The sequence below is a fragment of the Gnatocerus cornutus genome, chromosome 5 (genome assembly GCF_029298725.1).
Source record: "Gnatocerus cornutus isolate USDA-ARS CGAHR chromosome 5, icGnaCorn1.1, whole genome shotgun sequence".
Lineage (NCBI taxonomy): Eukaryota > Metazoa > Arthropoda > Insecta > Coleoptera > Tenebrionidae > Gnatocerus > Gnatocerus cornutus.
Window position 1 is genome coordinate 1,382,346 of NC_142237.1, and position 17,077 is coordinate 1,399,422.

Genomic DNA, 17,077 nt, shown 5'->3' on the forward strand with positions numbered 1-17,077 from the left:
ATTCTGCACAAAATCATCAAAATTCTTACAGAAAACCGCATATTTCGATGCAAAACGACGATTTCTCGCCGATTTTCGTTGTTTTCTGGCTTGAATTCGCAAAGGAGAGCACGAAATCTACAAAATCATGACTTTTTACCAAGATTCAACGGCTGAATTGCAAGAAAACAGCAGAATTCTGCACGAAATCATCAAAATTCTTACAGAAAACCGCATATTTCGATGCAAAACGACGATTTCTCGCCGATTTTCGTTGTTTTCTGGCATGAATTTGCAAAGAAGAGCACGAAATCTACAAAATCATGACTTTTTACCAAGATTCAACGGCTGAATTGCAAGAAAACAGCAGAATTCTGCACGAAATCATCAAAATTCTTAGAGAAAACCGCATATTTCGATGCAAAACGACGATTTCTCGCTGATTTTCGTTGTTTTCTATCTTGAATTCGCAAAGAAGAGCACGAAATCTACAAAATCATGACTTTTTACCAAGATTCAACGGCTGAATTGCAAGTAAACAGCAGAATTCTGCACGAAATCGTCAAAATTCTTAGAGAAAACCGCATATTTCGATGCAAAACGACGATTTCTCGCCGATTTTCGTTGTTTTCTGGCTTTAATTCGCAAAGAAGAGCACGAAATCTACAAAATCATCACTTTTTACCAAGATTCAACGGCTGAATTGCAAGAAAACAGCAGAATTCTGCACGAAATCATCAAAATTCTTAGAGAAAACCGCATATTTAGATGCAAAACGACGATTTCTCGCCGATTTTCGTTGTTTTCTGGCTTGAATTCGCAAAGAAGAGCACGAAATCTACAAAATCATCACTTTTTACCAAGATTCAACGGCTGAATTGCAAGAAAACAGCAGAATTCTGCACGAAATCAGCAAAATTCTTAGAGAAAACCGCATATTTCGATGCAAAACGACGATTTCTCGCTGATATTCGTTGTTTTCTATCTTGAATTCGCAAAGAAGAGCACGGAATCTACAAAATCATGACTTTTTACCAAGATTCAACAGCTGAATTGCAAGAAAACAGCAGAATTCTGCACGAAATCATCAAAATTCTTACAGAAAACCTCATATTTCGATGCAAAACAACGATTTCTCGCCGATTTTCGTTGTTTTCTGGCTTGAATTCGCAAAGGAGAGCACGAAATCTACAAAATCATGACTTTTTACCAAGATTCAACGGCTGAATTGCAAGAAAACAGCAGAATTCTGCACGAAATCATCAAAATTCTTACAGAAAACCGCATATTTCGATGCAAAACGACGATTTCTCGCCGATTTTTGTTGTTTTCTGGCTTGAATTCGCAAAGAAGAGCACGAAATCTACAAAATCATGACTTTTTACCAAGATTCAACGGCTGAATTGCAAGAAAACAGCAGAATTCTGCACGAAATCATCAATATTCTTAGAGAAAACTGCATATTTCGATGCAAAACAACGATTTCTCGCCGATTTTCGTTGTTTTCTATCTTGAATTTGCCAAGAAGAGCACGAAATCTACAAAATCATGACTTTTTACCTAGATTCAACGGCTGAATTGCAAGAAAACAGCAGAATTCTGCACGAAATCATCAAAATTCTTACAGAAAACCGCATATTTCGATGCAAAACGACGATTTTTTGCCGATTTTCGTTGTTTTCTGGCATGAATTTGCAAAGAAGAGAACGAAATCTACAAAATCATGACTTTTTACCAAGATTCAACGGCTGAATTGCAAGAAAACAGCAGAATTCTGCACGAAATCATCAAAATTCTTAGAGAAAACCGCATATTTCGATGCAAAACGACGATTTCTCGCTGATTTTCGTTGTTTTCTATCTTGAATTCGCAAAGAAGAGCACGAAATCTACAAAATCATGACTTTTTACCAAGATTCAACGGCTGAATTGCAAGTAAACAGCAGAATTCTGCACGAAATCGTCAAAATTCTTAGAGAAAACCGCATATTTCGATGCAAAACGACGATTTCTCGCCGATTTTCGTTGTTTTCTGGCTTTAATTCGCAAAGAAGAGCACGAAATCTACAAAATCATCACTTTTTACCAAGATTCAACGGCTGAATTGCAAGAAAACTGCAGAATTCTGTACGAAATCATCAAAATTCTTAGAGAAAACCGCATATTTAGATGCAAAACGACGATTTCTCGTCGATTTTCGTTGTTTTCTGGCTTGAATTCGCAAAGAAGAGCACGAAATCTACAAAATCATCACTTTTTACCAAGATTCAACGGCTGAATTGCAAGAAAACAGCAGAATTCTGCACGAAATCATCAAAATTCTTAGAGAAAACCGCATATTTCGATGCAAAACGACGATTTCTCGCTGATATTCGTTGTTTTCTATCTTGAATTCGCAAAGAAGAGCACGGAATCTACAAAATCATGACTTTTTACCAAGATTCAACAGCTGAATTGCAAGAAAACAGCAGAATTCTGCACGAAATCATCAAAATTCTTACAGAAAACCTCATATTTCGATGCAAAACAACGATTTCTCGCCGATTTTCGTTGTTTTCTGGCTTGAATTCGCAAAGAAGAGCACGAAATCTACAAAATCATCACTTTTTACCAAGATTCTACGGCTGAATTGCAAGAAAACAGCAGAATTCTGCACGAAATCATCAAAATTCTTACAGAAAACCGCATATTTCGATGCAAAACGACGATTTCTCGCCGATTTTTGTTGTTTTCTGGCTTGAATTCGCAAAGAAGAGCACGAAATCTACAAAATCATGACTTTTTACCAAGATTCAACGGCTGAATTGCAAGAAAACAGCAGAATTCTGCACGAAATCATCAATATTCTTAGAGAAAACTGCATATTTCGATGCAAAACAACGATTTCTCGCCGATTTTCGTTGTTTTCTATCTTGAATTTGCCAAGAAGAGCACGAAATCTACAAAATCATGACTTTTTACCTAGATTCAACGGCTGAATTGCAAGAAAACAGCAGAATTCTGCACGAAATCATCAAAATTCTTACAGAAAACCGCATATTTCGATGCAAAACGACGATTTCTCGCCGATTTTCGTTGTTTTCTGGCTTGAATTTGCAAAGAAGAGCACGAAATCTACAAAATCATGATTTTTTACCAAGATTCAACGGCTGAATTGCAAGAAAACAGCAGAATTCTGCACGAAATCATCAAAATTCTTACAGAAAACCGCATATTTCGATGCAAAACGACGATTTCTCGCTGATATTCGTTGTTTTCTATCTTGAATTCGCAAAGAAGAGCACGGAATCTACAAAATCATGACTTTTTACCAAGATTCAACAGCTGAATTGCAAGAAAACAGCAGAATTCTGCACGAAATCATCAAAATTCTTACAGAAAACCTCATATTTCGATGCAAAACAACGATTTCTCGCCGATTTTCGTTGTTTTCTGGCTTGAATTCGCAAAGGAGAGCACAAAATCTACAAAATCATGACTTTTTACCAAAATTCAACGGCTGAATTGCAAGAAAACAGCAGAATTCTGCACGAAATCATCAAAATTCTTACAGAAAACCGCATATTTCGATGCAAAACGACGATTTTTTGCCGATTTTCGTTGTTTTCTGGCATGAATTTGCAAAGAAGAGAACGAAATCTACAAAATCATGACTTTTTACCAAGATTCAACGGCTGAATTGCAAGAAAACAGCAGAATTCTGCACGAAATCATCAAAATTCTTAGAGAAAACCGCATATTTCGATGCAAAACGACGATTTCTCGCTGATTTTCGTTGTTTTCTATCTTGAATTCGCAAAGAAGAGCACGAAATCTACAAAATCATGACTTTTTACCAAGATTCAACGGCTGAATTGCAAGTAAACAGCAGAATTCTGCACGAAATCGTCAAAATTCTTAGAGAAAACCGCATATTTCGATGCAAAACGACGATTTCTCGCCGATTTTCGTTGTTTTCTGGCTTTAATTCGCAAAGAAGAGCACGAAATCTTCAAAATCATCACTTTTTACCAAGATTCAACGGCTGAATTGCAAGAAAACTGCAGAATTCTGTACGAAATCATCAAAATTCTTAGAGAAAACCGCATATTTAGATGCAAAACGACGATTTCTCGCCGATTTTCGTTGTTTTCTGGCTTGAATTCGCAAAGAAGAGCACGAAATCTACAAAATCATCACTTTTTACCAAGATTCAACGGCTGAATTGCAAGAAAACAGCAGAATTCTGCACGAAATCATCAAAATTCTTAGAGAAAACCGCATATTTCGATGCAAAACGACGATTTCTCGCTGATATTCGTTGTTTTCTATCTTGAATTCGCAAAGAAGAGCACGGAATCTACAAAATCATGACTTTTTACCAAGATTCAACAGTTGAATTGCAAGAAAACAGCAGAATTCTGCACGAAATCATCAAAATTCTTACAGAAAACCTCATATTTCGATGCAAAACAACGATTTCTCGCCGATTTTCGTTGTTTTCTGGCTTGAATTCGCAAAGAAGAGCACGAAATCTACAAAATCATCACTTTTTACCAAAATTCTACGGCTGAATTGCAAGAAAACAGCAGAATTCTGCACGAAATCATCAAAATTCTTACAGAAAACCGCATATTTCGATGCAAAACGACGATTTCTCGCCGATTTTTGTTGTTTTCAGGCTTGAATTCGCAAAGAAGAGCACGAAATCTACAAAATCATGACTTTTTACCAAGATTCAACGGCTGAATTGCAAGAAAACAGCAGAATTCTGCACGCAATCATCAATATTCTTAGAGAAAACTGCATATTTCGATGCAAAACAACGATTTCTCGCCGATTTTCGTTGTTTTCTATCTTGAATTTGCCAAGAAGAGCACGAAATCTACAAAATCATGACTTTTTACCTAGATTCAACGGCTGAATTGCAAGAAAACAGCAGAATTCTGCACGAAATCATCAAAATTCTTACAGAAAACCGCATATTTCGATGCAAAACGACGATTTCTCGCCGATTTTCGTTGTTTTCTGGCTTGAATTTGCAAAGAAGAGCACGAAATCTACAAAATCATAATTTTTTACCAAGATTCAACGGCTGAATTGCAAGAAAACAGCAGAATTCTGCACGAAATCATCAAAATTCTTACAGAAAACCGCATATTTCGATGCAAAACGACGATTTCTCGCCGATTTTCGTTGTTTTCTGGCATGAATTTGCAAAGAAGAGCACGAAGTCTACAAAATCATGACTTTTTACCAAGATTGAACGGCTGAATTGCAAGAAAACAGCAGATTTCTGCACGAAATCATCAAAATTCTTAGAGAAAACCGCATATTTCGATGCAAAACGACGTTTTCTCGCTGATTTTCGTTGTTTTCTATCTTGAATTCGCCAAGGAGAGCACGAAATCTACAAAATCATGACTTTTTACCTAGATTCAACGGCTGAATTGCAAGAAAACAGCAAAATTCTGCACGAAATCATCAAAATTCTTACAGAAAACCGCATATTTCGATGCAAAACAACGATTTCTCGCCGATTTTCGTTGTTTTCTGGCTTGAATCCGCAAAGAAGAGCACGAAATCTACAAAATCATGACTTTTTACCAAGATTCAACGGCTGAATTGCAAGAAAACAGCAGAATTCTGCTCGAAATCATCAAAATTCTTACAGAAAACCTCATATTTCGATGCAAATCGACGATTTCTCGGCGATTTTCGTTGTTTTCTGGCTTGAATTCGCAAAGAAGAGCACGAAATCTACAAAATCATCACTTTTTACCAAGATTCAACGGCTGAATTGCAAGAAAACAGCAGAATTCTGCACGAAATCATCAAAATTCTTAGAGAAAACCGCATATTTCGATGCAAAACGACGATTTCTCGCCGATTTTCGTTGTTTTCTGGCTTGAATTCGCAAAGAAGAGCACGAAATCTACAAAATCATTACTTTTTACCAAGATTCAACGGCTGAATTGCAAGAAAACAGCAGAATTCTGCACGAAATCATCAAAATTCTTAGAGAAAACCGCATATTTCGATGCAAAACGACGATTTCTCGCTGATTTTCGTTGTTTTCTATCTTGAATTCGCAAAGAAGAGCACGGAATTTACAAAATCATGACTTTTTACCAAGATTCAACGGCTGAATTGCAAGAAAACAGCAGAATTCTGCACGAAATCATCAAAATTCTTGCAGAAAACCGCATTTTTCGATGCAAAACGACGATTTCTCGCCGATTTTCGTTGTTTTTTGGCTTGAATTCGCAAAGAAGAGCACTAAATCTACAAAATCATGACTTTTTACCAAGATTCAACGGCTGAATTGCAAGAAAACAGCAGAATTCTGCACGAAATCATCAAAATTCTTAGAGAAAACTGCATATTTCGATGCAAAACAACGATTTCTCGCCGATTTTCGTTGTTTTCTATCTTGAATTCGCCAAGAAGAGCACGAAATCTACAAAATCATGACTTTTTACCTAGATTCAACGGCTGAATTGCAAGAAAACAGCAGAATTCTGCACGAAATCATCAAAATTCTTACAGAAAACCTCATATTTCGATGCAAAACAACGATTTCTCGCCGATTTTCGTTGTTTTCTGGCTTGAATTCGCAAAGAAGAGCACGAAATCTACAAAATCATCACTTTTTACCAAGATTCTACGGCTGAATTGCAAGAAAACAGCAGAATTCTGCACGAAATCATCAAAATTCTTACAGAAAACCGCATATTTCGATGCAAAACGACGATTTCTCGCCGATTTTTGTTGTTTTCTGGCTTGAATTCGCAAAAAAGAGCACGAAATCTACAAAATCATGACTTTTTACCAAGATTCAACGGCTGAATTGCAAGAAAACAGCAGAATTCTGCACGAAATCATCAATATTCTTAGAGAAAACTGCATATTTCGATGCAAAACAACGATTTCTCGCCGATTTTCGTTGTTTTCTATCTTGAATTTGCCAAGAAGAGCACGAAATCTACAAAATCATGACTTTTTACCTAGATTCAACGGCTGAATTGCAAGAAAACAGCAGAATTCTGCACGAAATCATCAAAATTCTTACAGAAAACCGCATATTTCGATGCAAAACGACGATTTCTCGCCGATTTTCGTTGTTTTCTGGCTTGAATTTGCAAAGAAGAGCACGAAATCTACAAAATCATGACTTTTTACCAAGATTCAACGGCTGAATTGCAAGAAAACAGCAGAATTCTGCACGAAATCATCAAAATTCTTACAGAAAACCGCATATTTCGATGCAAAACGACGATTTCTCGCCGATTTTCGTTGTTTTCTGGCATGAATTTGCAAAGAAGAGCACGAAGTCTACAAAATCATGACTTTTTACCAACATTGAACGGCTGAATTGCAAGAAAACAGCAGATTTCTGCACGAAATCATCAAAATTCTTAGAGAAAACCGCATATTTCGATGCAAAACGACGTTTTCTCGCTGATTTTCGTTGTTTTCTATCTTGAATTCGCCAAGAAGAGCACGAAATCTACAAAATCATGACTTTTTACCTAGATTCAACGGCTGAATTGCAAGAAAACAGCAGAATTCTGCACGAAATCATCAAAATTCTTACAGAAAACCTCATATTTCGATGCAAAACAACGATTTCTCGCCGATTTTCGTTGTTTTCTGGCTTGAATTCGCAAAGAAGAGCACGAAATCTACAAAATCATCACTTTTTACCAAGATTCTACGGCTGAATTGCAAGAAAACAGCAGAATTCTGCACGAAATCATCAAAATTCTTACAGAAAACCGCATATTTCGATGCAAAACGACGATTTCTCGCCGATTTTTGTTGTTTTCTGGCTTGAATTCGCAAAAAAGAGCACGAAATCCACAAAATCATGACTTTTTACCAAGATTCAACGGCTGAATTGCAAGAAAACAGCAGAATTCTGCACGAAATCATCAATATTCTTAGAGAAAACTGCATATTTCGATGCAAAACAACGATTTCTCGCCGATTTTCGTTGTTTTCTATCTTGAATTTGCCAAGAAGAGCACGAAATCTACAAAATCATGACTTTTTACCTAGATTCAACGGCTGAATTGCAAGAAAACAGCAGAATTCTGCACGAAATCATCAAAATTCTTACAGAAAACCGCATATTTCGATGCAAAACGACGATTTCTCGCCGATTTTCGTTGTTTTCTGGCTTGAATTTGCAAAGAAGAGCACGAAATCTACAAAATCATGACTTTTTACCAAGATTCAACGGCTGAATTGCAAGAAAACAGCAGAATTCTGCACGAAATCATCAAAATTCTTACAGAAAACCGCATATTTCGATGCAAAACGACGATTTCTCGCCGATTTTCGTTGTTTTCTGGCATGAATTTGCAAAGAAGAGCACGAAGTCTACAAAATCATGACTTTTTACCAACATTGAACGGCTGAATTGCAAGAAAACAGCAGATTTCTGCACGAAATCATCAAAATTCTTAGAGAAAACCGCATATTTCGATGCAAAACGACGTTTTCTCGCTGATTTTCGTTGTTTTCTATCTTGAATTCGCAAAGAAGAGCACGAAATCTACAAAATCATGACTTTTTACCAAGATTCAACGGCTGAATTGCAAGAAAACAGCAGAATTCTGCACAAAATCATCAAAATTCTTAGAGAAAACTGCATATTTCGATGCAAAACAACGATTTCTCGCCGATTTTCGTTGTTTTCTATCTTGAATTCGCCAAGGAGAGCACGAAATCTACAAAATCATGACTTTTTACCTAGATTCAACGGCTGAATTGCAAGAAAACAGCAAAATTCTGCACGAAATCATCAAAATTCTTACAGAAAACCGCATATTTCGATGCAAAACAACGATTTCTCGCCGATTTTCGTTGTTTTCTGGCTTGAATTCGCAAAGAAGAGCACGAAATCTACAAAATCATGACTTTTTACGAAGATTCAACGGCTGAATTGCAAGAAAACAGCAGAATTCTGCACGAAATCATCAAAATTCTTACAGAAAACCGCATATTTCGATGCAAATCGACGATTTCTCGGCGATTTTCGTTGTTTTCTGGCTTGAATTCGCAAAGAAGAGCACGAAATCTACAAAATCATCACTTTTTACCAAGATTCAACGGCTGAAGTGCAAGAAAACAGCAGAATTCTGCACGAAATCATCAAAATTCTTAGAGAAAACCGCATATTTCGATGCAAAACGACGATTTCTCGCCGATTTTCGTTGTTTTCTGGCTTGAATTCGCAAAGAAGAGCACGAAATCTACAAAATCATTACTTTTTACCAAGATTCAACGGCTGAATTGCAAGAAAACAGCAGAATTCTGCACGAAATCATCAAAATTCTTAGAGAAAACCGCATATTTCGATGCAAAACGACGATTTCTCGCTGATTTTCGTTGTTTTCTATCTTGAATTCGCAAAGACGAGCACGGAATTTACAAAATCATGATTTTTTACCAAGATTCAACGGCTGAATTGCAAGAAAACAGCAGAATTCTGCACGAAATCATCAAAATTCTTACAGAAAACCGCATATTTCGATGCAAAACGACGATTTCTCGCCGATTTTCGTTGTTTTCTGGCTTGAATTCGCAAAGAAGAGCACGAAATCTACAAAATCATGACTTTTTACCAAGATTCAACGGCTGAATTGCAAGAAAACAGCATGTTCTAGCTCAGGAAAATAAAGCAGCCGAAGGACCAGTAAATAATGTATTTACAGAATATATACAGAGTGTCGCAATATGTTTAATGATTTAACTGGAAGGTTTGTAAGGCCTTCCAGTGATGTGATGATGGTGAATTTTAAGAGAAGCGAATTTACCAACTGATGTTTTGGTACTGACTCGTTACACCAGAACTCTTGGTTCAGGGTGGGTGGTGGACCAGTCATCCCCGAAAGAGGGGGATGGGACAACCCCATGACTCATAGTCCTTAACATAACCCCCCGCCTTGAAACCGCTGAGTAGGTTTTAAGAGCCTTGATAGGTAAACTACACAAACTGAAAGATGGACACAATTAAGAAAAATATATACATACATACAAATAAACTTACATCTAAACAATTAAGAAGAACGAAAATTAAACTATAAATTTATGTACACGCGCAAAAATGTTAAATACCAATATTTACACATGCACTATTCAGTGTCACTTAGCGGAAGAGGGCAAAGATTAACTATTCCGCGTTTAAAAACGCCACTCGCGCACTTTATGGTCGCAACACGCACCAGGTTGTCGGCACCGGGATGAAGAGCGATGATTCTTCCAAGCCGCCACTGGAGGGCGGCTATGTTATCTTCCTTCAGGAGGACGAGGGTCCCTATTGCCGGTACCTTTGTCGACGTTTTGTTCCATTTGGCTCTGCCTTGAAGTGTGGACAGGTACTCCCTGGACCACCGCTTCCAAAAGTGTTGCCGACATGCCTCCACCAATTGCCAACGGGAGAGGCGGTTGCTAGGAACGGCGAGATGATCCTGTTCCACTGGGGCTGTCATGGCCTGGCCGATTAGGAAATGTCCGGGAGTCAGCGCCTCCAGGTCGTTGACGTCATTGGTCAAAGCAGTCAATGGGCGCGAGTTCAGAACTGCCTCTATCCTGGTCAACAAAGTATACATTTCCTCGTAGGTCAAATGATTTTGACCTATAACTTTTTTCAAATGGGATTTAGCCGATTTGATGCCGGCTTCTGCGAGCCCAGCAAAATGAGGAGACCGTGGAGGAATAAATTTCCAGCTTATACCCTTTTCACTTAATTTTGATTGAACCGACGGATTGCTGACAAGTTTGTGAAGCTCGCGCGCGGCGCCTACAAAATTTGTAGCGTTATCGCTGATAACGCTTTCGATGTTACCGCGTCGTGAAATAACACGTTTCATGGCGTTTAGAAATGATTCGGTGGTCAAATCTCCGACGAGTTCGATGTGCACAGCTTTGGTCGTTAAGCAAACAAATAATGCAAGGTACGACTTGACGAGTCTTTTTCCCCGACCGCGAGCTTCTTTGATGAAAAATGGACCGCCAAAGTCAATTCCCACATTCAAAAACGGCCGCGCAGCTTTTACTCTTAGTTCTGGTAAGTCGCCCATAAGTTGTGAGTAAGACGTGGGCTTAGCCCTAAAACAAGGGACACATCTGTGGATTACCTTGCGGACTTGATCGCGGCCGGAAATGGGCCAGTATCTTTCGCGTATGTATGCCAAAGTGCCCATTTGTCCTGCATGCAATTGGTTTGTGTGAGCATCTTTGATTATTAGCTCCGTGACGAAGTGTTTCGGCAATAAGATGGGGTGTTTGCGATCGTATGTTACCGCTGCTTTCGATATACGACCCCCCACCCTGATTAGATTTTGATCGTCAAGAAATGGGTTCAGAGCGCAAATACGCGAATTTTTTATTGGTGCTTTGTCTTTTAAAAGACGAAGTTCTTCGGAAAACGATTCCTGCTGGAGTAATCGTATGATTCGAATGGTGGCTTCTGCCAACTCCGCTTTTGTTAAACTACCGCGAATTTCGGGCTGATTCGTCGCTCGAAGCTTTAAGTTTTTTAAAACTCTTAGCCAGCAGGCCATTGTTGTTCTAAGCTTTTGAAATGTCGAACGACTCCGCAAGAGGAAAAAATCGGTTTGGTGGTTTTGCACTACCGCGACATAAGGAACTTTGCGTTTCGCTTCTATATCAGCCTCTGATATTTCAGTATCGTTTGGTGGATCGTACTGGATATTTAACTGTTCGAGCCATTCCGGCCCCTGAAACCATAGCGCGTTGGAGCTTAAATCGCGAGGTGATATTCCGCGTGTAATAATGTCCGCGGGATTTTCCGTTCCCTTAACGTGTCGCCACTGACTTCCGTTAGTTAACCGCTGTATTTCTGCGGCTCTATTTGCTACAAACGTTTTCCACCTTTGCGGGTCGGCCGCAATCCAAGAAATAACGATTTTAGAATCGGTCCAAAAATGGCAATTTTCTGGTGATATGTTCAGTATCTGCGACGTTTTCGACATGAGATTAGCAAGCAGTACCGCACCGCATAATTCGAGACGCGGCAGCGAAACGGTTTTGAGTGGAGCGACTCTTGACTTGGCGCATAGTAGGTGAATGTGAACTTTCAAATGCGCATCGATGGTTTTCACATAAATGACCGCTCCAAAAGCTTTCTCTGAGCTATCACAAAAACCATGTAATTCGGTTTTAACAGCATTTTGACAAAAGATTCCTCGCGAAAATTTAAGTTGTGTCAACTCGGGTAGTTCTTCGATGAACGAACTCCAACCATTTTTTATCGAATCGGGAATTTCGTCGTCCCAATCAATTTTCGCGGACCAAATCTGCTGCATTATGATTTTTGCCCGAGTAATGACTGGATTGATCAGACCGATGGGATCGAAGAGTTGCGCAATGGCGCTTAAAACAGAGCGTTTCGTAATTTTTGATAAAGAAAAGTCGAATTTTGTGTATGAAAATGCGTCCTTGCGGTCATCCCATAAAATGCCTAGGGTTTTCTTATCTGCTTGTTTGTCTATGATTAGCGCTTGATCCGCGGATGCCACACGTTCGTGTTTCAGCGTTTCGGGACTGTTTGATGAAAACTTGCTTAGTTTGAATTGTCCTTTTTGAAGTACCGTTTTCAACTGCTCCTTCATCTCGATTAATTCCGGAATTGAATCGGCTCCGAATAAGGCATCATCAACGTAAAAACAATTTTTTATAATCTGGTGCGCCAATGGATAGGCATTTTGCTCTTCGTGGCCCAATTGCTGAATGCATTTAATGGCCTGATATGAGGATGGGGTGAGTCCGTATGTGACAGTTTTTAACCGATAAGTTTTGATGGGTGATTCGGGTGATTCCCGCCATAAAATTTTTTGAAAGTTTCTATCGGCCGGGTCAATCAAAATGCACCGATACATTTTAGAAATGTCAGCACAAAGCACGAATTGTGGTGCCCGAAATTGGATCAATATGGTGAATAAATCTGGTTGCAGTACCGGTCCCGCCATCAAGTTGTCATTTAGGCTTAGCGAATTTGATGATTTGCTCGAACCGTCAAAGACCACACGAAGTTTTGTCGTCGCGCTATTTTGATTGAATACGCAACTATGCGGAAGGTAAAATGAATTTTCTTGTGAATCGTTTGTTACCGCTTCCATATGACCTAAACTCTCGTATTCTCTCATGAAATTGATATAGGCCTCGTTTAAGTTTGGGTTTCGTAGGCGTCTTATTTCGACCGTTAAAAACCGTTTTTCGGCGATTTCGCGGGAATTGCCCAAATTTGGAGGATTTTCAGTAAAGGGTAACCGGACTACAAATTGCCCATTTGGTGCTCGATGGGTAGTTTTGTAAAAATGATCTTCACACGGATGACTCGCAATGATTGCTTCGTTTGAACCTGAAGCCACATTTTCTAATTCCCAAAATCTAGACAATGCATTGTCTATACGAATGTTTAGACAGGATGTGAAGCCCTCATTGTTTTGGTTTATGGTACCCCCTAATATCCATCCCAAGACTGTGTTTTGAAGTACCGGCTGGTTTTTCCCCAGTTGGATTTTACCCGAAATGAGTAGGTTTAGAAACAGTTCAGCCCCCAATAAAACGTCTACCGGGGTAGCTAGATGAGGCGCCCCGTCGGCTAATTGGATATGCTTGGGAATATTCAAACACTGCAGATTGAAGTTCTTTGTCGGGACTAATCCGGTTATCTCGGGAATTACCAAGCACTTTACAGTTGTCGCGTACCGGGAAGTGCGACTTTGGAACGAGAGATTTACATATTTGTGAATTCTAGAAATTCCATTTATTCCTTTGATGCACATGTTCAATTTGTGCGTTTGGAGTCCTAATTCCCGAGACAAAGACTCCGTTATAAGATGCGATTGACTACCGATGTCTAATAGTGCGCGAATCTCTTTCGTCGTACCGTTCGCGGATTTTGTCACTATTGTCGCAGTTGACAACAGAACGTTTGAACTCAGCGCCATGTTGCACATCGACGGACCTGGTTCTGATTCCGAAGAAGTTATGATATTTGATGATGTGTCCTCGATATGCAACATGGTGTGGTGTTTTTTGTCGCACTTTTTGCAATGCGACGACCAACAATCCTTGACACTATGATTTTTGCAGAAGCAGTTGATACAACGGTTTTGCGATTTAATTTTATTTATACGCTCCTTGGGACTTAAAGAAATGAACTTTTCGCACTTGAAGATGTTGTGCTCGCCGTTGCAGAAAAAACACGAAGTCTTTTTTGGAGACATGTGGAAAATTTTATGTTTGGGTTGTGCCGGTTTCATAAATTTTGCGTGAAAAGATGGTTTTTTCGTCTCGACCGCGGATGAGATTTTGTTCAACTGCATCGATTGCAGCGTTTGGCAGCGTTTCTCCAAAAACGCGATTAATTTATCGTAAGTCGGAATTTCGTCCGGCAGCAAGGATTCCTCCCACGAAGCGTTAGAAAAATAATCTAATTTTGATGATATTATATATACAAGTAAATCACCCCATTGGCCAACAGGCCGATTTAGGGTTTTGAGACCGCTTAAATTGATGCTTAACGCATTCAGAAGTGAACGGAGTGATGTGTGATCGTTTTTGGAAACTGCGGGGATGTCGAAGATGGTCTTTATGTGTTTATTAATCGTTAAGCGACGGTTTTCGAAACGCGTTTTTAATAACTTGATGGCGACCGCGTAATTCTCTCCGGTCGTCTTCAACGCGTCCAGTGAAGTTTTCGCCTCATCGTCTAAACACGACTTTAGATAGTGTAATTTTTGAATATCGCTTATCGTATCGTTGGACCCGATTAAGCTTTCGAATGTATCGATAAACGACGCCCATTCTCCGAAATTTCCATTAAATCGCGGAAGATCAATGGTTGGCAATTTTAGATGTTGCATTGTGCCCGATGCACAATCGTTAGATTTTTGCTTAGATCGGCCGTGATTTAACATTACGTTTTCAAAGAGCCCCAATGTCGTGAATAAATGACTTTGTATGGTCTGGAAGCTGTAGATCGCCTCGTTACTATCTCCCGATTCGTCTGGAAGTTTGATTGAATCACCGCCTAAGCGACCTACAAACTCGGTGAAGTCTTTCAGCAACTGCTCGACATTTTGTAGGCGACGTTTTGCCTCACCAAACTTATCTTCATTCGACCCGTCAACTACAAATTCGTAATGGGAGTGCAAAGTGTTGATTATCCATTGAAATTTATTCGCGTCTTGTTGTGACAATGACATTTTGTTATTTGAATTTTGACCTCGTCAGAAATGTATACTTTATAGTAGTCAGAATAGAGGAAGCATGCAACTCTACCTTTTATGATGACCCTTCTTTGGTCCGATATGTCCTGGAGATGATCAAGGTGGATGATGTTGCCACTTCGATGATAAGAAGAACGCACAAGATGCTTTCCCGACTTCTTCAAGTCGGTGATGATGATGTTTACGACACTCACGATATTGCACAGGTTTCCTATCCGGCTCGAAGGACCAAAATGTTCTAGCTCAGGAAAATAAAGCAGCCGAAGGACCAGTAAATAATGTATTTACAGAATATATACAGAGTGTCGCAATATGTTTAATGATTTAACTGGAAGGTTTGTAAGGCCTTCCAGTGATGTGATGATGGTGAATTTTAAGAGAAGCGAATTTACCAACTGATGTTTTGGTACTGACTCGTTACACCAGAACTCTTGGTTCAGGGTGGGTGGTGGACCAGTCATCCCCGAAAGAGGGGGATGGGACAACCCCATGACTCATAGTCCTTAACACAGCAGAATTCTGCACGAAATCATCAAAATTCTTACAGAAAACCGCATTTTTTGATGCAAAACGACGATTTCTCGCCGATTTTCGTTGTTTTTTGGCTTGAATTCGCAAAGAAGAGCACTAAATCTACAAAATCATGACATTTTACCAAGATTCAACGGCTGAATTGCAAGAAAACAGCAGAATTCTGCACGAAATCATCAAAATTCTTACAGAAAACCGCATATTTCGATGCAAAACAACGATTTCTCGCCGATTTTCGTTATTTTCTGGCTTGAATTCGCAAAGAAGAGCACGAAATCTACAAAATCATCACTTTTTACCAAGATTCAACGGCTGAATTGCAAGAAAACAGCAGAATTCTGCACGAAATCATCAAAATTCTTAGAGAAAACTGCATATTACGATGCAAAACAACGATTTCTCGCCGATTTTCGTTGTTTTCTATTTTGAATTCGCCAAGAAGAGCACGAAATCTACAAAATCATGACTTTTTACCTAGATTCAACAGCTGAATTGCAAGAAAACAGCAGAATTCTGCACGAAATCATCAAAATTCTTACAGAAAACCGCATATTTCGATGCAAAACGACGATTTCTCGCCGATTTTCGTTGTTTTCTGGCTTGAATTCGCAAAGAAGAGCACGAAATCTACAAAATCATGACTTTTTACCAAGATTCAACGGCTGAATTGCAAGAAAACAGCAGTATTCTGCACGAAATCATCAAAATTCTTACAGAAAACCGCATATTTCGATGCAAAACGACGATTTCTCGCCGATTTTCGTTGTTTTCTGACATGAATTCGCAAAGAAGAGCACGAAATCTACAAAATCATGACTTTTTACCAAGATTCAACGGCTGAATGCAAGAAAACAGCAGAATTCTGCACGAAATCATCAAAATTCTTACAGAAAACCGCATATTTCGATGCAAAACAACGATTTCTCGCCGATTTTCGTTATTTTCTGGCTTGAATTCGCAAAGAAGAGCACTAAATCTACAAAATCATGACTTTTTACCAAGATTCAACGGCTGAATTGCAAGAAAACAGCAGAATTCTGCACGAAATCATCAAAATTCTTACAGAAAACCGCATATTTCGATGCAAAACAACGATTTCTCGCCGATTTTCGTTATTTTCTGGCTTGAATTCGCAAAGAAGAGCACGAAATCTACGAAATCATCACTTTTTACCAAGATTCAACGGCTGAATTGCAAGAAAACAGCAGAATTCTGCACGAAATCATCAAAATTCTTAGAGAAAACTGCATATTACGATGCAAAACAACGATTTCTCGCCGATTTTCGTTGTTTTCTATCTTGAATTCGCCAAGAAGAGCA

General features: G+C 39.0%; 1 protein-coding gene across 1 annotated transcript; it reads right to left on the bottom strand.

The window, feature by feature from the left end:
* Positions 1-10,099: 10,099 nt before the first annotated feature.
* LOC148173682 (uncharacterized) lies at positions 10,100-15,717 on the bottom strand. Its single transcript, XM_088035443.1, has 3 exons — positions 15,526-15,717; positions 15,279-15,468; positions 10,100-15,222 (listed from the first exon to the last, which is right to left on the bottom strand). The coding sequence occupies exons 1-3, from the start codon at positions 15,715-15,717 to the stop codon at positions 10,100-10,102; spliced, it is 5,505 nt and encodes a 1,834-aa protein (XP_087891569.1).
* Between the last annotated feature and the right edge of the window lie 1,360 nt (positions 15,718-17,077).

Bases quoted from the DNA above. Each gene is read 5' to 3' on its own strand.
- LOC148173682 (XM_088035443.1), bottom strand. From the start codon at position 15,717: ATGGGGTTGTCCCATCCCCCTCTTTCGGGGATGACTGGTCCACCACCC. The intron at 15,469-15,525 runs GTATATATTCTG...TATTTTCCTGAG, and splicing joins TAAACATATTGCGACACTCT to CTAGAACATTTTGGTCCTTC. The intron at 15,223-15,278 runs GTAGAGTTGCAT...ATTTCTGACGAG, and splicing joins AAGAAGGGTCATCATAAAAG to GTCAAAATTCAAATAACAAA.